We start from the raw sequence: 21,215 nt of genomic DNA on the forward strand, positions 1-21,215 counted from the left end.
CCATATTCCAAGATATCAATTTACGAATCAGCTGGCTTCGTTCAGTATATCTCTGCATTGTCCTTTAACAAAAAAAATAATGTCCTAATTAACAAGAACTATGGGGTTATTTGCAGGGTTATTATATATAGGTGAAAAAAAACTAAGTGCTGGAGGAACTCAACAGGTCAGGTAGCACCTATGGAGGGAACGGATAACGGATGTTTTGGGTAGGGGCCCTTCTTCAGACTCCAGACTTTGAGTCTGTGACAATAAGCCAACAACGCTATTGTCCACTGATCTAGAATCCAGGCTGGAATCCAGACATCCTGGATGGAGAGTTTAGTTTAGTTTAGTTTAGTTTAGTTTAGTTTAGTTTAGTTTAGTTTAGTTTAGTTTAGTTTAGTTTAGTTTAGTTTAGTTTAGTTTAGTTTAGTTTAGTTTAGTTTAGTTTAGTTTAGTTTAGTGATACAATGCGGAAACGGGCCCTTTGGCCACCAAGTCCGCACCGACCAGCGATCCCCGCACACTAACACTATCCTTCACATTCTACGGGCAATTTACAATTTTACCAAAGCCAATTAACCTACAAACCTGTACATCTTTTGAGTGTGGGAGGAAACCGGAGATCCCGGAGAAAACCCACGCGGTCACGGAGGAGCACATACAAACTCCATACGGACAGTACCCGTAGTCAGGATCGAACCCGGGTCTCTGGCGCTGTAAGGCAGCAACTCTACTGCTGCACCACCGTGACGCCCTATTGAGGTTGATGCTATTTTACTGCAATGCAAAATCAACAATTGAAAAAGGAATATGATCAGGTATTTAATCATAACCTCAATCAAGGTGCAGACATTAAGTGCAAGGTTGGCTTTAGATTATGTGTGATGTTACTTTCCACTAACATCGCTCCAGCGTTAAACAAATTGGGCTAAAGTTTCTCTCTGGCAATTATTCACATGTCACCTATCTACACATTCCTTTCTACCTCAGCCCCGTACATAAATGTTTTAGACTACAGACGTCCAAAGACGAACAGGTTTGCAGGTTAATTGGCTTGGTATAAAAAAATGTTAAATTGTCCCTGGTGTGTGCAGGATAGTGTTAATGTGCGAGGATTGCTGGTCGGTGCGGACTCGATGGGCTGAAGGGACTATTTCTGCGCTGTATCTCCAAGCTAAACTAAACTTAACTAAACTAGGCATAGGTGAGGAAGGTACACAAAATTGCTGGAGAAACTCAGCGGGTGCAGCAGCATTTATGGAGCGAAGGAAATAGGCGATGTTTCGGGCCGAAACCCTTCTTCAGACTCCATAGGTGAGGAAGAACAAGTTTTCAATACATAGTTTTAAATATAGGATGAGAAGTAGCAGTATAAACCAGAAAATAAAGTTAGAGTAGATCTCAAGAGATTATTGATTATGAAGGAGAATCATAATATCTGCAACAACTTCAAGATGTGAGGAGTTTAGAGGCATGTCAACAGATCTGAACATACAGCAATGGCCATTCCTCTCCTTTGTTTTTCTTATAAACCACCAGTTCCTGGCTTCACATCATTGCCTGCTGATTCAAACATGACACTGAAATTATGATTTTGAATATCTAAATTTAAAAGATCTTGTACACCTGAGAGTTTTGATTTCTACGATTGTTGGTAATAACTAAACGTTTAACTATATTTAAACATCGTTGACAGTCTCAATAGGAGTTGTGTTTCTATTTTTGTTTTGTTTTATTCTGGCAGCATTTAGTACATTATAACTTCAAAGAGTAAGCATAAGAACAGGCCCTTCTGTTCACAATGCCGAGGTTGAACATGATGCCAAAATCAACTAATCCCTTCTGCCTGCAGTTCTCCACCCCCTGCACATTCACATGCCCATCAAACAGCATTCCAAGTGCCAGCAGGAATTGACATTTAGATCAAGCATTTACAATAAAAAATATCCTCGAGTCACCTTAAATACAGTAATTAAACATTTTACAAAAAAACAAAATCACACCACTTTGGATAACAGCAGTCCTGGTTTGTTAAATGTTTAGCTTAGTTTAGTTTAGAGATACAGCGCAGAAACAGCCCCTTCCACCGAGTCCACACCAACCAGCGATCCCCGCACATTAACACTATCCTACACCCACTGGGGAATGTTTTCATTTTTAATACCAAGCCAACTAACCTACAAACGTGCACGTCTTTGGAGTGTGGGAGAAAACTGAAGATCTCAGAGAAAACCCACACAGCCACGGGGATAATGTACAAACTCCGTACTGACATGGAACAGTGGTCTGGATCGAACCCGGATCTCTGGCGGTGTAAGGGTAGCAGCTTTACTGCTGCGCCATTCAAATCCTCTTTTACACTCAGATTGAAGTGAATTGTGAAGTGATGCGTGTGACAGATTTTACATGCATGGTTGACTGAATCTCCAATGTTAGAATGAACTATTATATGCATGTGAATGGCAAGCAACAGAATGAGTAATCATTTTTAACCACAGGTACCTGGCCAATGTTCCTATTCTGACGGATATATCTGCAACATTCACCCATTCGAACAAGTTCTCAACACAGATAAAGTTTCGGGTTCAACCAGTAATTTCACAAGGTTCCGTGGAATGAAATTTCTACTCTTTGTTTTTAACACGTCTCTTGTTTGACATCCCTCAATAAAACCTTTGGTCATCTATTCTGGCCTTTCATCTTTTTAGATATATTATTCATATTTTAATCTCTTTATCGCGGCTTACATAATTTTAATCCACCACGAGTTATCTATCCGTCATAGATTGCTTATTTATTTGTCATATTTATTGTGATGACAAATGCTTATAATACCCCATTGTATTCAGTTGGCACACAGAACAGTACAGCACAAGACCAAGCCCTATGGCCAACAATGTCTGTGCCGAACATGATGCCAAGACCAACTCTTACCTGCCTGCACATAAGCCGTATCCCTTCATTCTCTGCGTATCCATGTGCCCATCCAAAAGTGTCTTAAATGACACTATCATATCTGCCTCAACTACCACCCCAACAGTTCATAATGGCCACCCACCACCATCTATGTCAACATCTTGCCCTGCACATCACCTTTACATTTTGCCTCTCACCTTAAAGCTATGCCCTCTGGTATTTGATTTTTCCATCCTGGGAATATGTTTCTGACTGTCTACCCTATCTGTGCCTCCCAGAGTTTTAGATATTTCTATAGGTCTCCCCGCAACCTCCAGCACTCCAGAGAACACAATCCAACATTGTCCAACATCTCCCTGTTGATAATACCCCATAATCCATTCTGGATGTCAGTTGCTGTGTTGCCAGACATGGGATAATATCTCCAACAGGATCCCACCACTAGCCAGATCTTCCCATTTCCACCCATTTCCGCTTTCTGCATAGACCGTTCTCTCCGCAACTCCATCATTAACTCGTCCCTTCCCACCCAAACCACCCCCTCCCCAGGTACTTTCCCCTGCAACCGCAGGAGATGCAACACCTGTCCCTACACCTCCTCCCTCGACTCTGTCCAGGTACACCGATAGTCCTTTCAGGTGAGGCAGAGGTTAACTTGCACCTCCTCCAACCTCATCTACTGTATCTGCTGTTCCAGGTGTGGACTCCTATATATCCGTGAGACCAATGCAGGCACGATGATCATTTCGATGAACACCTCACTCAGTCCGTCTAAACCTACCTGATCCCCCGGTTGCTAAACGCTTTAACTCACCCTCCCATACTGATCTTTCTGTCCTGGGCCTCCTCCACTGTCAGAGTGAGGCCCAGCACAAATAGGAACAATAGAAGGAACAGAACCTCATATTTTGCTTGGGCAGCTTACAACATCGTGGTATGAATGTTGACTTCTCTAACTTCAAGTTACCCTTGTTTTCCATCTCTCTCCATCCCTCCCCCATCCTAGTTCTCCTACTAGTTTCACTGTCTTCCAGATCGTGTGCCTCGTGTTCACCTTCCTAGAATGGTTCAGCTAACAATGAACCATTCTACATTTCCATGAGCATCGTCTGCTTTGATCTGTCCTTTTCACACCTTACCCTTCCTCTAGTCTCATTCTCCCCTGACTCTCAGTATGAAGAAGGGTCTCGACCCAAAACATTCCTTCTCTCCAGAGATGTTGCCTGTCCCGCTGAGTTACTCCAGCATTTTGTGTCTATCTTCAGTGTAAACAAGCATCTGCAGTTCCTTGCTACACATGGGATAATATTCAGCAGTATCTCATGTTAAATGACTATTTCTGGTGATATTTAAATAAACATTTGATGTGTAATAGATCAACACATTTTAAGAAACAGAAATCTACTATACTTTCATTGATGCAGGCATCAGTAATTTAGAAAACTAGGCAGCAGCAAAACTGAAACTCCAAGAAATTGCAGAGAATTGCAGGTATTACCCAGTCCATCACATAAACCAAGCTCCTCACCATTGACTCCATCTATGATTCACACTGCCTACATAATCAAAGACATGTGCCACCCCTGTCATTCCTACTTCTCTCCGCTCATGTTGGGAGGAAGATACAGGGGCTTGAAAGCACGCACCACCAGACTCAGGAACAGCTTTTTTCTCCTCTAGTTACCAGGCTTCTGAACAGTCCTTCCATAACCTAAGGTACTGCCCGATTCCCCGTACCCCATTACGGACATTGGACTTTGTCTCTGGAACAGATGCGCTATAATGTTGAGAACTATATTCTGCACTCTGTTTCGTCCTTTTTCCTTTACCTATTGTACTTGAGTTTGACTGGGCCCTAATGAGACCACACCTGGAGTATTGTGCACAGTTTGGTCTCCAAATTTGAGGAAGGATATTCTTGCTAGTGAGGAGTGCAGCGTAGGTTGACAAGGTTAATTCCCGGATGGCAGAATTGTCATATGTTGGTAGAATGGAGCAGCTGGGCTTGTATGGAATTTAGAAGGATGAGAGGATATCTTATTGAAACATATAGGATTATTAATGGTTTGGACACGGTCGAGGCAGGAATCTTCCTGATGTTGGGGGAGTCCAGAACCAGGGGCCACAGTTTAAGAATAAGGGGTGGGGCATTTAGAACGGAGATGAGGAATTACTTTTTCACACAGAGAGTTGTGAGTCTGTGATGCTTTCAACAGAGAGTTAGAGAGAGCTCTTAAAGATGGCGGAGTCAAGGGATATAGGTAGAAGGCAGGGTAATGATTGTGCATAATCAGCCATGATCACATTGAATGGCGGTGCTGGTTCAAAGGGCCGAATGTCCTACTCCTGCACCTATTGTCTATTGGATTGCATTTATGTATGGTATATCTGATCTGTTTGGATTGCACGCTTTTGGATAGTTAACCGTTTCACTGTCCATGGGTACACATGACAATAATGAATCTAAACCAAAGACTAAACCTAAACATTTGTAATTTTTAATTTTTTTTAATTACCCAGCGTAGGGGAAATGGAGGACAAAGGTTCAAGGTGAAGGGGAAAGATTTAATAGAGGGGTAACCTTTTCACACAAAGGGTGGTAGGTGTATGGAACAAGCTGCCAGAGGAGGTAGTTGAGGCTGGGACTATCCCAATATTTAAGAAACAGTTAGACAGGTACATGGATAGGACAGGTTTGGAGGGATATGGGACTTGTGTAGCTGGGACATGTTGGCCAGTGTGGGCGAGTTGGGCCGAAGGGCCTGTTTCCACACTGTACCACTCTATGACTCTTCAACCACATCATGTGTACAACAAAATGTCACATCACCAAATATACTCTTGACTATTGAGGCTATATTTAAATGTTTGAGCCACTGTTCTAATAACCAAGATAGACACAAAAAGCTGAAATAACTCAGCGGGTCAGGCAGCCTATCTGGAGAAAAGGAATAGGTGATGTTTTGGGTCATGACCCTTCTTCAGACCGAGAGTGAAGGGAAAGGGAAACGAGAGATATAGATGGTAAATAGAACAAATGAATGAAAGAAGCAAAAAGCAACAATGATCAAGGAAATGTGGAGCCCACAATGGTCCATTGTTGGCTTGAGCTAGTTGACAACGAGTTATACAGACAGTGAAACTAGTATGATGACTAGGGTTGGGGAGGGACGGAGAGAGAGAGGATGCAAGGGTTACCTGAACTTAGAGAAATTAGGGTTATCAGCTGCCCAAGCGAAATATGAGGTGCTGCTTCTCCAATTTGCATGTGGCCTCTCTCTCACAGTAGAGGAGGCCCAGGACAGAAAGGTCAGTGTGGGAATGGGAAGGGGAGTTAAAGTGTTTGGCATTTGGGAGAACACCCTATACTCATGAAGTCTGGTTGTCCGGTACTGCGACAGGCAATTCAAGCCAGGCTAACAGGTGCACTTGTTTCTGGATCAAGAGTCAAGTGTATTCAACAACAGACGGCACAGTGGCGCAGCGGTAGAGTTGCTGCCTTACAGTGCTTGAAGCGCCGGAGACCCGGGTTCGATTCTGACTACAGCTGCTGTCTGTACGGAGTTTGTACGTTCTCCCTGTGTTTTCTCCAAGATTTTCGTTTTCCTCCCACACTCCAAAGACGTACAGGTTATTAGGTAAATTGGCTAGGTATAAGTATAAATTATCCATGTAAGGTAGTGTTAATGTGCGGCGATCGCTGGTTGGTCCAGACTCGGTGGGCCGAAGGGCCTATTTCTGCGCGATATCTCTAAACTAAATTGTACTAAACTAAATTGTCATCTGTACCAACAATGGAACAATGAAATGTATACTTGCATCAGCATAGTACAGCCTATAAAATACAATGCACAGAGATAATATACAAAAAACAAAAATTCAACAAATTTATAACCTCAATACTAGTGCAAAGAAAACCAAAGTCATTAGTGCAAGCAAAGACAGTCCATGAAAGATCATAGATGAGGCTGGTGTTGTGTAATGTTCAAGAGCTTGATGACATTGCAAAAAAGCTATTCTTGACCTTGGTGGTAACAAATTTCAGACTCTTATACTGTACTTCCTTCCCGATGAGTGAAACAAGAGCATGGCCAGGGTGATGTGATATTTTCCAACCCACAAAGAAATAATAATTTATTTAGAAAACTTTCAAGTAGCCCAAGGGTGTCAGATAATATGGGGCGAAGGCAGGAGAATGTAGTTGAGAGGGTAAGGTAGATCAGCCATGATTGAATGCTGAAGTGGACTTGATGGGGGTAAATAGCCTAATTCAGCTCCTAGAACCCATGAACGTATCAACATGTGGGTTATATCACAAAGTTAAAACCAGGAGATGTCTGCTCTTTTAAAAAATATAATTACTATTGCAATTAACTATAAATGCAAAATTCTCCAAGATCACATCAACTCAGTTAAACCAACTTTATTATGAGAAAATATTACTTACTCTTGATGTCCAGTAGGAGAAAGACTCGATTTTGGGCTTCATCTTGGGCTGTGAACATGTAAAAGAATACTGACATTCAGAAAAGCCCAAAGGATCACAGTGCTTCATGCACCTACATGAGCCCAATCTGCTATTGAATGAAGATAGACACAAAATGCTGGAGCCCAAAACTGCATACAATACTCCTGGTGTGGTCTCACCAGGGCCCTGTACAACTGCTGTAGGACCTCTTTGCTCCTTTTGCGGTTCATGTGAAAGAACAGTTCACAAGACATATTTGAATGTAATTAATGATGACAGAGTGGATCAGCTAGGCTTAAACCAGCATCTGCAGTTCCTTCCTACACTGTCGTTTAGAAGAACAAAAGTTCATCTCAAAGAAACCTACAAAATTCTTAAAAGACTGACCAAATTAGACATAAGATACCTGTTTCCGATGGCAGAGAGTAGTTTAACGATGAGGGGTAAACCACAATACAGAGATGTGGAGTTGAGTTGAGTTTAGTTTAGTTTAATTTATTGTCTGGTGTACCGAGGTACAGTAAAAAGCTTTTGTTACGTGCTAACCAGCCAGCGGAAGAAACAACGGATGCTTACAGTCGAGCCAACCACAGTGTACAGATACATGATAAAGGGAATAACATGAATAACGTTTAGTGCAAGATAAACTCCAGTAAAGTCTTGATCAAAGATAGTCCAAGGGTCACCAATGAGGTAGATAGTAGGTCAGGACTGCGTTCTACTTGTTGGTAGGATGGTGCAGTTGCCTGATAACTGCTGGAGAGATTTCTTCCCCTAGACAGTGGAATTTTCTATCATGCAAAAAACATTAAACATAGTCAAGAATGTAAGGGCCTGTCCCACTTACGCAATTTTTTTCGGTGACTTGCTGGCATCCGTCATAGTTGCAGCAGGTCGCCGAAAATTTTCAACATGTTGAAAATCCAGCGGCGACCAGAAAAAGGTACAACTCTTTGGGCGACTACTCACGACCAAACAGGCATCACCCTGTGATGTCACGGGGATCCACAGGGAGCGGGGAGAAAGCTGGATGGGAATACAGAATTTGGATGATGTACCATAGTCAATGGTGGAGCAGAGTTAAAGTGCTGGATGGAGCTCCATATTTTCACATTTCTATGAATAAACCGGTACTCAACTATCTCAGCAGGGGCAGATGAACATGAAGAATTGTAAAGAAAGAGCTATTTTAGTAACATATTTCATGACCACATCAGAAGTTGAAGATTGTAAGGATAAAGGAGATCAGTACCACCAACATCATTCTCCACCAGTTTAACACCCCGTTGAGAATCTTCCACAAGGTTGACCACGAGTACTGTAGGGCCATATCTGCTGGGCATCTGTGGTCTATCAATTGTCCATCTGCTTCTGCATTGATGAGTGTCAGTGGTACAGTCTTCAACATGAGGAGCCAGTCAGAACCTGCCTTCGTGAGGTGGCTGAAAGAGATTTAAACACAAAGTACGTTCTATGTCACATCAATTCAAACCTTAAGGTAAACATGTGTGGAAAGGAACTGCAGATGCTGGTTTACAACAAAGATAGAGACAAAATGCTGGAGTAACTCAGCGGGTCTCTGGAGCAAAGGAATGGGTGACGTTTCGTGTCGAAACCCTTCTTCAGACCTCTTAAGACCTTCTGAAGAAGGGTCTCGACCCAAAATGTCACCCATTCCTTCTCTCTAGAGTTATTGCCGGTCCCACTGAGTTACTCCAGCATTTTATGTCTATTTAAGGTAAACATTTTCGTTCATGCCCATAATTATTTAATAATTATATGATATATCTTCTCAGCTCCTGAATCAAGTGTCCACAGACTGGGATATATTGATGCATTTCACGGTCAACAATTCACACAACAGCCGTCCCAAGCTTTCGGTGGCGTTCCATTGCAACTCTCCTTCATGCTCCTCCCACACTGACTTCTCCAATTGTACAGAGAGGCCAAATGCACAAAGGAAGAACAACATCGCATATTCCACTTGGGGGGCTTGCAACCCAATGGCTGAATATTGAATTTACCTATCTCAGGTGTCAAGAGTCTTTGGTTGTCATCTGGATTTAAGAGAGAGTTAGATAGAGCTCTAGGGGCTTGTGGAGTCAAGGGACATGGGGAGAAGGCAGGCAGGGGTTATTGATAGGGGACGATCAGCCATGATCACAATGAATGGCGGTGCTGGCTCGAAGGGCCGAATGGCCTCCTGCACCTATTTTCTATGTCTATGTCTATATCTATGTATCAACAATGGAACAATGTAATTCTTACTTTCAGCAGCTTAACAGGCCTGTAAATGCAACACATGGGTAATATATAATAAACAAAAACATCCAACAAGCTCCAACCCCAGTATTCGTCTCCCTCACGCACTCACCTGTCCACCTATGTTTTCTTCTCTCTTTCTTAGTATACTTTTGTTTAGGTTAACTGCGTGGGAACAGGCCCCACAGCCCACCGAGTCTGCGCTGACCAGCGAACCCTGTACATCTGCACTATTCTATACATTAGGGACAATTTCCAATCTTTACCTAAGCCAATTAACCTACAAACCTGCGCGTCTTTGGAGTGTGGGAGGAAACCGGAGCACCCGGAGAAAACCCACGCGGCCTTGGGAAGAACGTACAAAGTCCATACAAGACAGCACCTGTAGTCAGGATTAAACCCGGGTCTCTGGTGCTGTGAGGCAAGTTTTGATCCTAGCCTCAAGTGTTGTCCATGTGGAGTTTGCAAGTTCACCCTGCGACTGCTTGGGTTTCCTCCCACATCCGGAAGACAAGGAGGTTAATTGGCCTCACTCAAATTCACCCTTGGTGTGTAGGGAGGTGGTGAGAACGTGGGATAATATAGAACTAGTGTGAACGGGTGATCGCTGGTCAGTGTGGTCTCGGTGGCACAAATGCCTGTTTCCATGCTCTATCTCTAATACTCCAAAACGAAAACACCTTTGTTCACCCCCTTCTCATTCTCTTCCTCCACCTGTTTCCATCTGCCCATCATCCCCTCAGCTGCTGTCCCACACCTACTCACATTGGCAACTTTTCCTCTTCCCTCTCAGTTCTGTTGCAGGGTCTCAACCTGAATCTTTGACCTTTTGTCTCCACATATGCTGCTTGACCCATGGAGTTCTGGCACTGTCGTGTTTGCTTGTTTCACATTACAGCACCAGCTTCAGTGAGAAGTTTCTTAAAGTACAATCGCTAATACAATGCAAGAAATACACCAAAGATAGACACAAAAGGCTGGAGCAACTCAGCGGGTCAGGCAGCATCTGTGGAGAAAAGGAATAGGTGACATCTTGGGTCAAGACCCTTCTTCAGCCTGAAGAAACGTCTCGACCCGAAACATCACCTTTCCTCCACAGATGCTGTTTGACTGGTTGAGTTATTCCCACATTTTGTGTCTAACTTCATAGAAACATAGAAAATAGGTGCAGGATGAGGCCATTCGGCCCATCGAGCCAGCACCGCCATTCATTGTGATCATGGCTGATCGTCCCCAATCAATAACCCGTGCCTGCCTTCTCCCCATAGCTGTTGATTCCACTAGCCCCTAGAGCTCTATCTAACTCAATGTTAACCAGCATCTGCAGTTCCTTCTGATGCAAGAAATACAGCAGTGGATTTGATCACAGCAGTTCCCCCATAAAAACACTGTGATAATGGCCAGGTCATCTGTTTATGTTTAAGAAGGAACTGCAGATGCTGGAAAATCGAAGGTACACAAAATGCTGGAGAAACTCAGCGGGTGCAGCAGCATCTATGGAGCGAAGGAAATAGGCAACGTGTGTATCTGTTTATGTTTGTTGAATGACGAATTAAAATTGAAACTAGGACAATGTTTATGCTCATCTACAAGCATTGCCATGGGATATTTGACATCCACTCCCACCTGCACTCAGCCATTCCGATTTGCCGGAATTTGGCTTCCAATGGAAGACTTCCCATGAGTCATGTTGAAACAAACAAGAGTATTTTTCATCAGCAAAACAAAGTGCTGGAGGAAATAAGTGAATCAGGCAGCATCTGCAGAGACAATGGACAGGCAACGTTTCTGGCTGGGACCCTTCTTCAGACCGAGTCTGAAAACGTTCCCGACCCCTAACTTCGTCCGTTCCCACCGCAGATACTGCCTGATCCGTTCCTCCAGCACTTTTGGCTTTGATCAAAAACTGGCACATGAACACCTAATCATGTCCGCCACTAGAACACTGCAACAGATCTCTTCTATCTTTGAAATGTCACATTTAACTAGGTTTAAAGTTGCTTTCGAAATTCAGTTCCACAACAAATGGTAACAGGTGGCGCAGCGATATGTTGCTGCCTTACAGTGCCAGAGACCCAGGTTCGATCCTGACTATGGGTGCTGTCTGTACATTGTTTGTACGTTTGTACGTTCTCCCCTTGACCTGCGTGGGTATTCTCCGGGATCTCCGGTTTCCTCCCACATTCCAAAGATGTACAGGTTTGTAGGGTGGTATAATTGTAAATTGCCCCTAGTATGTGTAAGATAAGGTTAGTGTGCAGGGATCGCTGGTTGGCGCAGACTTGTGGGACGAAGGGCCTATTTCCAAGCCATATTTCTAAATTAAACTAAACTAAACAAATGAGAACAAATATTTTCACTTTCCCTGGAGCTGCAGCCAACTATTTGAGTCCTTAGGTCCATTTCTGGAATACATTTTGCAAATGTTCAATAGCCAGGATATCAGCTACTGAAACTGAATTTGTAAAATGAGCGATTGTGTACTTGTCAATGGAGCCTTGAACTTGAGCATAGCTCTCCCTGCTGGATGTCCTTCATTCTGCTGTTGTGGTTACCAATCACTAAGTAACTGGAATACCACAGAAATACTCCACTGCCATCTCTTTTACACCGCTTGAAAGGATGTGATTAGAAGGATTAGACAGTGAATGGAATGTGTCAAACATGCATGTTAATTAAGGGGGACATTTTCAACATACCTTTCAGAATTAGTAAGAACAAGGCAGAGCTGAAAATCGCCCCTTCCTCTCAATCATGTACAAAACGTGGTAATGTAAAAATTAAATTATTAATGCCAGTAACATTTTTTTTTAAATGTTTGAATGTAACTTGACATTGCCCAAGGAAAGAACAGGGTAAGATGGCTGCTGAAGATCAGATTTCCCTCGCTACCCGTAAAAAGTTCCTTGCAGCAGATGCCTTCCCGCGGTTCCCGCCCGGAGGATTTGTCAGACGGCAGGAGTTCGCTCGAAGGCTCGGAGGTCGGCAGGGCCCGGATCCCGCCTGGAGGCTCACCGGACAGCGTAACCAGAGGGAGCTGGAGACGTGGGATGTGAGGAGCGTGGACCTGTAGGAGGGTGAACCGGGGTAATGTCCCCAGCGCCTTCAACGTCAGCTGCAGGGGGTGCCCCCGGCACACAAAGACGGCCAGACTTTGGACTTTGAATAATGGCGCCAAAAATGGCGATGCCCGCATGTGTTATATATGCAAAACCAATTTCAATGTGCAGTTACAGATGTGACAAATAAATCACTATTTACTATTGATTATTGGTATGTCAATTTAAATAACAGGAGAAGTCACATGAAGGCACATCAGAACTTTAATCAAATACTACATTAAGTAATAAATATATACCTAAAAACTTACTTTGCAAACTGGTGATGAAAGTCACAAGTGACAATTGCCAATCACGGAAACATAGAAACATTGAAAATAAGTGCAGGAGCAGGCCATTCTGCCCTACGAGCCAGCACCGCCATTCAATGTGATCATGGCTGATCATCCAAAATCAGTACCCCGTTCCTGCTTATTCCCCATATCCCTTGATTACATTAGCCCTAAGAACTATGTCCAACCCTCTCTTGAAAACATCCAGTGAATTGACCTCCACTGCCTTCTGTGGCAGAGAATTCTACAGATTCACAACCCTCTGGGTGAAAAAGTTTTTCCTCATCTCAGTCCTAAATGGTCTACCCCTTATTCTTACACTGTGACCTCTGGTTCTGGACTCCCCCAACATTGGGAACATTTTTCCTGTCCAATCCCTTAGGAATTTTATATTTTTCTATATGATACCCTCTCATCCTTCTAAATGCCAGTGAATATAAGCCCAATATTTTGTTGCTGGTCTAATGAGTCTGCAACAAAGTATTGCATATGCATTTAGCAACAGAATGAAGTTGTGCATCAGTGCATCCAACCAAAGTGCTACAGTCCTACATTCTGTTGTCCTTTGCAGTCCATTACATCAGTTGTGCATTGTGCTTGACAATTAGAGGCTAACAAACGAGGAAGCTGCAGGGCAGCCACAGATTCAAGGTGGTTGAAGATAGACACAAAATGCTGGAGTAACTCAGCAAGACAGGCGGCATCTCTGGAGAGAAGGAATGGGTGACGTTTTGGGTCGAGACCCTTCTTCAGACTAGTCAGGGGAAAGGGGAACAAGAGATATAGACGCTGACCCCAGCACATGCTGAATACATGGCTGAAGAGTTAGCATCAAATTTATCCAGAAAACCTCTGTTCTCCGCCATTACAAAAACCATTCTTCAGCAAATGCTATAAATTCCAAGTGGCAGTAAGGCAAGACGAAGAACACTGGATTGAGTGAAGTCTCTGCGACCAGACAACATCTCATCTGGATTGCTGACAATTTATATTAGAGTCATAGAGTGATACAGTGTGGAAACAGGCCCTTCAGCCCAACTTGCCCACACCGTCCAGCAACGTCCCAGCTACACTTGTCCCACTTGCCTGCGCTTGGTCCATACCCTCCAAACCTGTCCTATCCATGCACCTGTCTAACTGTTTCATAAACGATGGGAGAATCCCAGCCTCAACTACCTTCTCTGGCAACTCGTTCCATACACCCACCACCCTTTGTGTGAAAAAGTTACCCCTCATATTCTTATTAAATCTTTTCCCCTGCACTATATTCCAGAACTGGACATTATATTCCACACCTAGACCTGAGGGGTAACTTTTTTACACCTAGGGTGGTGGGTGTATGGAACGAGCTGCCGGAGGAGGTAGATGAGGCTGGGACTATCGCAATGTTTAAGAAATACTTAGGGTAGAACAGGTTAAGAGGCATATGGGCCGAATGCAAGCAGATGGGACCAGTTGGACAGGGTGGGCAGGTTGGGCCGAATGGCCTGTTTCCAGACTCTATGACTCTATGACTGTAATCAAACTGTTCGAGAACAATTCTAATAGTTACATCCACTCAACAATACAAAAATTGCCCACATATGACCTATTCATTAAAAAAAAAGCAGATACCATTCAGGCAAATGAAGGATGGCGAAATGAATAATGCTTGTAAATAACACTGATTCACTAATAATTTGCTTACTGATAAATGCCCGCTCTGGGTTTTGCTGTGACCATTCTGCTCCAGGCTTCTTCACAACCCTGCCCCAACCATGGCCAACAGAGATGGGTTTCTGAGGCAGGGAGTTAGTTAACTGTCCTAAACATAAAGGCAGCATTTGAGCAAGTGTGACATCAAAGAGATCTGATACAACTGTAGACAATGGGATTTAAAAGAAGATAGACACAAAACGCTGGAGTAACTCAGCGGGTCAGGCAGCATTTCTGGAGAAAAGGAATGTGTGACGTTTTGGGTCGAGACCCTTCTTCAGAGTGAGAGTCAGGGGCGAGGGAACATAGATACGAAAAGGTACTTAAAACAAATTAATGAAAGATATGCAAAAAAGATAAATAAAAGCTAGCAACGAGGATCAAGGAAGGAAAGGTGGGATGCATAATGGTCCACTGTTGACTGTGGGAAAGGTCATAACGGGTGAAACAAACGGTGAAACTCAGCAGGACGACAGTGAAACTAGTACAACGACTAGGGTGGGGGAGGGGCGGACAGAGAGGGAATGCTTGGGTTACTTGAAGTTAGAGAAATGGCCTAAAGTTCATGCCATTGGCTTGCAAGCTGCCCAAACAAAATATGAGGTACTGTTCCTCCAATTTGCATTTTACTTCACTCTGTCAATGGAGGAGGCCAGGCCGGAAAGGTCAGTGTGGGAATGGGAAAGGGATTTAAAGCTACCTAAAGCTATCTAAAGTTTGGCAACCGGGAGATCGTGTTGGCCAAGGAGGACCGAGCAAAGGTGTTTTAAGAGTTTTGTTTAAAGAAAAGGAAACTCTAATGGTTGGAGTGTTCCATCGGTCAAAGGAAGGTAGTGCAGTTGTTGAGTTCCATCATCTCTGCCTCAGGATCTTCAGGATTGTGTCCTAGCCCAACCATCTAGAACTGCTTGGTACACAAAAATGCTGTAGAAACTCAGCGGGTGCAGCAGCTGAGTTTCTCCAGCATTTTTGTGTACCTTCGATTTTCCAGCATCTGCAGTTCCTTCTTAAACACATCTATAACCGCTTCATCCCTGAACTTCCTTCTTTCATAAGATCATAATTGGGGATGTTCAATGATCCCATTATGCTAATTGCGTTTGCAACTCCTCAGAAAATGAATTAGTTAATGCTGGCATGTAGCAAGGTTGGTCAATATTCATGCCACACAAGTGGTCGACAATGACCTAGAGAGATTATTTGATATTCAATTATAATAATATTGCCAAGGCCCTATTGTTAAGATCCTGGCTATCATGATTGACCGGTGATGTAGCTTGAATATAAATATTGCCAATAAGTAACAGGATATCCTGCAGTTAGTCATCTCCAAAACAACTAATCCTGACCTTTCCTGTCAAACTAACACCCCACAAATGATTTAAAACAAAAGAATGCAAGAATCAGGAGTGGTTCAGTGGTTATCTTACAATTATGTGTTAGAAAGGTGAGTGTTCAACCTCTTCCGTATATTTTAACACAATCTAAAATGGACTTTAGCACAGTGGTACGAACCAAAGATCTTATAGCAGAGCAAGATGGCCTACTCCTACGCAAAACACGTAGTACGGTCATGGGCAGATTCATGGGCGATTATAGGACCCATTTTAGCAACCAGCCTCCGCCATCTTGTTCCGCCATCCTGCTCCGCCATCTTGTTCCACCATCTTGCTTCCGGCCAAAGATCGGATCTTTGCTTCCGCCTCCCGCTCCCGTATCTTCGCTTTGGTCTTTGACTTGGGCAGGGAGAGGGGATGCGAGGCCCGGGGCAGCGGGGAGGCCCGAGGCCTTGGCGGGGTGAGGGGGGTGCGCGGCCCGGGGCAGCGGGGAGAGGGGGTGCGCGGCCCGGGGCAGCAGGGAGAGAGGGGGGGAGTAGTGCAAGTGGGGTAGTGGTGGCGCAGGAGGGTTGGGTAGGGCCGGGAGAGGGAGAGAGCAAAGATCTTATAGCGGAGCTCTGCTATAAGATTTTTGGGAGAGAGAGGTGGGGTAGGGGCCGGGGTGCAGAGAGCATGGGAAGAGATGTGGGGTTGTGGGCTGGTGTGTTAAGGGAATACAGCATAGGAGGGGGGGAGACATTGTAGTGTGGGGGGAGGCGAGGGAGTGCCGGGGGGCCGGGGGGGGGGGGGGGTGGGGGGAGTTGAGGGGTGGGATAGGGCCTAGTGTGTGTGAAGTTGCGGGGAGGTTTACAATGTTTATGTTTATTATTTAATGTCCCTTGTCTAGTCTGAAATAAACTTCATCATTGGATATAAGATCAGAAGAAATATAATTGTGTGTGTTATATGATTATATACATCTATATCACATTCATGTATGTGTGTTCATTCCAGCACAATCTAGTCAGTTGTATGCTCATGGAATAAAACCATCCTTAAGTTATACATCTTTTGTAAATCTTGCTCAAAACAAAGTTAATTTTGTGAAATTCTTCAATTAGATAACCTCACAGGCAGATCTCATTCCACTCTCTGGCTATTGGGAAGACCAGACCCCTTTTTATTGCGGAGAAACAACTCCATAGAAAATAGAAAATAAGCACAAAAACATTAAGTAACATTCTAGGGCTAGAGCAACTGGAATCTTCATATTGCTATTAATTTCCCAAATACTGCAGATGTGAACAGTGTGATTACATTAATGTGATTAGATGAATGAATTACAGAGTGCAAGTGTAATACAAAATCAACTCAAACGCAGCATATGAGCCATTTAAAAAGAAATGATTTAAAAAACATTAAAAAAGAAAATTACCAGATGCAAAATTTATAAACATTTTATTCTTTAACAAGAATTAACAGAATTATGAACTAACAGAATTATGAATCTAACCCTATATCACGCACAAAAACTGTTACCCCGCAACGTTGATTACCCTGCGAGTCGGGTCGGATCGGGTAGATTCCGGTTAATACAAAATCAACTCAAACACAGCCTATGAACCATTTAAAAATAAATTATTTAAAAAACATTAAAAAAGACAATTGTTATTCTTGACAAGAATTAACAGAAGTGTGAACTAACAGAATTACACCAAAGATCCTATAGCTCTGCTATAAGATCTTTGGATTACACTGCGAGTCGGGTCGGGTCAGGTAGGTTCCGGTTACTAAAATGGGCGGGGAAAAATGCCCAGGATCCCCTCCGTAGCGTACTACACGTCAGCCCATTGCATTTCGCAGGAGTAGCCTATCTTGCTCCGCTATAGGATCTTTGGTACGAACATGTTAGGCATGACATACAAGAAGCAGTAGATATAGAACATAGAACAGTACAGCACAGGAGCAGGTCCTTCAGTCCACAATGGCAAATTAAACTAATCTCCTCCGCCTCCATGTGATCCATAGCCCTTCATTCCCTCTTAAATGCCACTAACTTAGATGCTTCCACCACCCCTCCTGGCACTCGAAACTCTCTGTTTAAAAGAAATATGTCCCGTACATCTCGTCTAAACTTTGTTCCTCTTACCTTAAAGCTTTACCCTCTCAGCCTTGGGAAAAAGGTTTGTGCTAGTCCTCATGCTCATTTCCAGGAAAAGGCGAGGGATAATGTAATTTCCATTAATTTTGACTTTTCCCCAATCCACCAAATCCCAAGTTTCCAAATCCCCCCCACCCACCCCCTTAATTTTCAAGTTTCCCCTTTTTAAAGCAGATGGTAACAAATAAAATAGGACAAGCTTAGTACAGTTGAAAAGAATAGTATTTCTATTTACACATAAAAAGAATCACTAGTTCGCAAGGATAAACCTAATAGAAAATTATAACAAAAGTTTATTTGATCAGGTTTGACACCATATTTGTAGCTCTGAATTCTTCTTCAACTTCCTCTGATGTCTTAGACGTGTGCATTTGCACCAACCTGAACGACTACCGCCCGGTTGCCCTAACTCCAATACCCATGAGGTGCTTTGAAAGGCTGGTCCTCTCACACATCAAATCCAGCATCCCTGCCTCACTGGACTCTCATCAATTTGCATACAGGGCAAATAGATCCACAGAGGATGCCATCTCTCTGGCTCTTCACACTGTCCTGACACCTGGAAAGACAGGGCACGTACGTGAGGGTGCTCTTCATAGACTATAGCTCTGCATTCAATACGGTCATCCCCACCAAGCTCACAACCAAACTCCACCAGCTAGGCCTCAGCTCGCCGACATGCGACTGGATCCTGAATTTTCTGACGGAGCGACCGCAAGCAGTGAGACTGGGCCCGCACCTGTCCTCCACTATCACCCTGAGCACTGGCACACCACAGGGTTGTGTACTAAGCCCCATGCTCTACTCCCTCTTCAGACACGGCCGTGTTCCTGCAGTCGACACCAACACCATTGTCAAGTTTGCAGACGACACAACAGTGATCGGGCTGATCACCAACGGTGATGAAACAAAATACAGAGCGGAGGTGCAGAATCTGGCGGACTGGTGCTCACGTAACAACTTGTCCCTAAACACCTCCAAGACCAAGGAGCTGATTATCGACTTCAGGGGGTCACATAATGGAGAATACGCCCCAATCTCTATCAACGGGGAAAGTGTGGAGAGAGTGTCCAGCTTTAAGTTTCTGGGCACACACATTTCAGAGGACCTCACATGGTCCACAAACACCGCTGCGCTGGTCAAGAAGGCACAGCAATGACTGTTCTTCCTGAGAATACTGAAAAAGACTGGTCTGCGTCAACAGCTGCTGGCAACCTTCTACCGCTGCACCACAGAGAGCATACTAACATATGGCATCTCTGTGTGGTATCTCAGCTGCACGGAGGCGGAGAGGAGAGCTCTTCAGCGCATCGTCCACAGAGCGCAGAAGATAATTGGGACACAGCCACCAGCCTTGGAGGGCATCTACTATACATGGTGCCTCAGGAAGGCCGTCAGCATCCACAAAGACTCCTCACACCCTTGTAATAGTATGTTCGAACTCCTACCTTCCGGCAGATGTTACAAGGCCTTCTACGCCCGCACCTCCAGACTCAGGAACAGCTTCATCCCCAGAGGTATAGCTGCTCTGAACCGGTCCTGCTGAGTTCCCCCACCCCCAGCATCTGTCTCCCTCGGATGAACTGTCTCCCTCGGATGGTCACGTCGCACATCGACCCGGCACAGACCTATTTGTACTTTAGACTGTTTTACTGTTCTTTTTTCATAAACCATGTTTCTCTGGGTATCTAAATTTTATTAGTTGTTTAAGTTATGGCATCGGATGGAAGCTGCATACCAAATCTCGTTGCACCTATGTGCAGTGACAATAAAATATATTATTATTATTATTATTATTATTATTATTATTATTATTATTATTATTATTATTATTATTATTATTATTATTATTATTATTATTATTATTATTATTATTATTGTTACATAGAGTGATACAGCATTGAAACAGCCCCTTGGGCCAACTTGTCCACACCCGCCAACATGTCCCAGCTACACTGATCCCACCTCTCTACATTTGGCTCATATCCCTCCAAACCTGTCCTATCCATATCCTTAGAAATAGTATGTTGCACAATGGTCAGTAAGCAATACTAATCAATAACTTCACAAATCATGATGGTCATCTTCTTCCTACAGAAATGAGTATTTTATCATCTGATCATTGTCTATTGTTAAATGATTTAATGCTGATTTTGTGTCAATGATAAGACCTGATAAAATATTAACAGATTTATTTAAAATACAGTAAACACTTTAAGTGAATTAAATATACAGCAAACACTGCAATTGAAATAATACTTGCAGAACATTTGAAATGATTTGCACTTTATATATTGGAACATTTCATGTCCTTGCTTCATGTTCTCAGCCTCCCTTTTGTGGATGGGATACCAGCTAAAAACTCATTGTCCTTTTGGGGACAGCCAAGGTGCCAGCTGTCTCACTTACTGCAACTGCCCTGCTGGTAACTAATACAGTAACTAATATGGTGCCATTATAGGAAGAAGCCAATGACAATAGGATAAAAGGGGACAACAAAAGACAAGAAAATCACCAATGCCACATTTCTACCTGTAACCTTAAACTATCAACCTACTATCCACCCCATTGGTGACCCTCAGACTATCCTTGATTGGACTTTGCTGGCTTTATCTTGCACTAAACATTATTCCCTGATCATGTACCTACACTCTGTAAATGGCTGGCTTGTAATCATGTATTGTCTTTCTGCTGGCTGGATGGCACACAACAAAAGCTTTTCACTGTACCTCGGTACATGTGACAATAAACTAAACTTGCACTATGAGGATGTGCAAACTCATAAAACAAACAAGAATTCCTACCTTTCGATCGCAGTTGAGCAATGGGAAGATCTTGTGTGAGCAAATCTTGTCTGTTCATTTTCAAGACATGTTCGTTCTGAGCAGCTTTGGTTCAGTTCTCAATCTGTTAATGGAATGAGACTTCCAACTGTGTACACATACCTCCTAATGTTTCTGTGTCACTCTTAGTAACTGCACGGCTTATCTGACGTAAACAAACACAAGAGGAAACAGACTG

At 43.5% G+C, this 21,215-nt stretch overlaps 1 protein-coding gene across 1 annotated transcript in view; it reads right to left on the bottom strand.

The window, feature by feature from the left end:
* LOC116988613 overlaps window positions 1-21,215 on the bottom strand; it is a 57,185-nt gene extending 35,970 nt beyond the window's left edge. Inside the window, exons 1-3 of the mRNA XM_033045486.1 lie at window positions 20,999-21,215; window positions 8,622-8,811; window positions 7,349-7,396 (exon numbers count right to left, since the gene is read on the bottom strand). Of these exons, the coding sequence (XP_032901377.1) occupies window positions 7,349-7,396; window positions 8,622-8,777 (204 nt within the window). The 5' untranslated portion in view covers window positions 8,778-8,811; window positions 20,999-21,215. The remainder of the gene's footprint in view (window positions 1-7,348; window positions 7,397-8,621; window positions 8,812-20,998) is intronic.

This window comes from Amblyraja radiata, chromosome 27, assembly GCF_010909765.2.
Source record: "Amblyraja radiata isolate CabotCenter1 chromosome 27, sAmbRad1.1.pri, whole genome shotgun sequence".
Lineage (NCBI taxonomy): Eukaryota > Metazoa > Chordata > Chondrichthyes > Rajiformes > Rajidae > Amblyraja > Amblyraja radiata.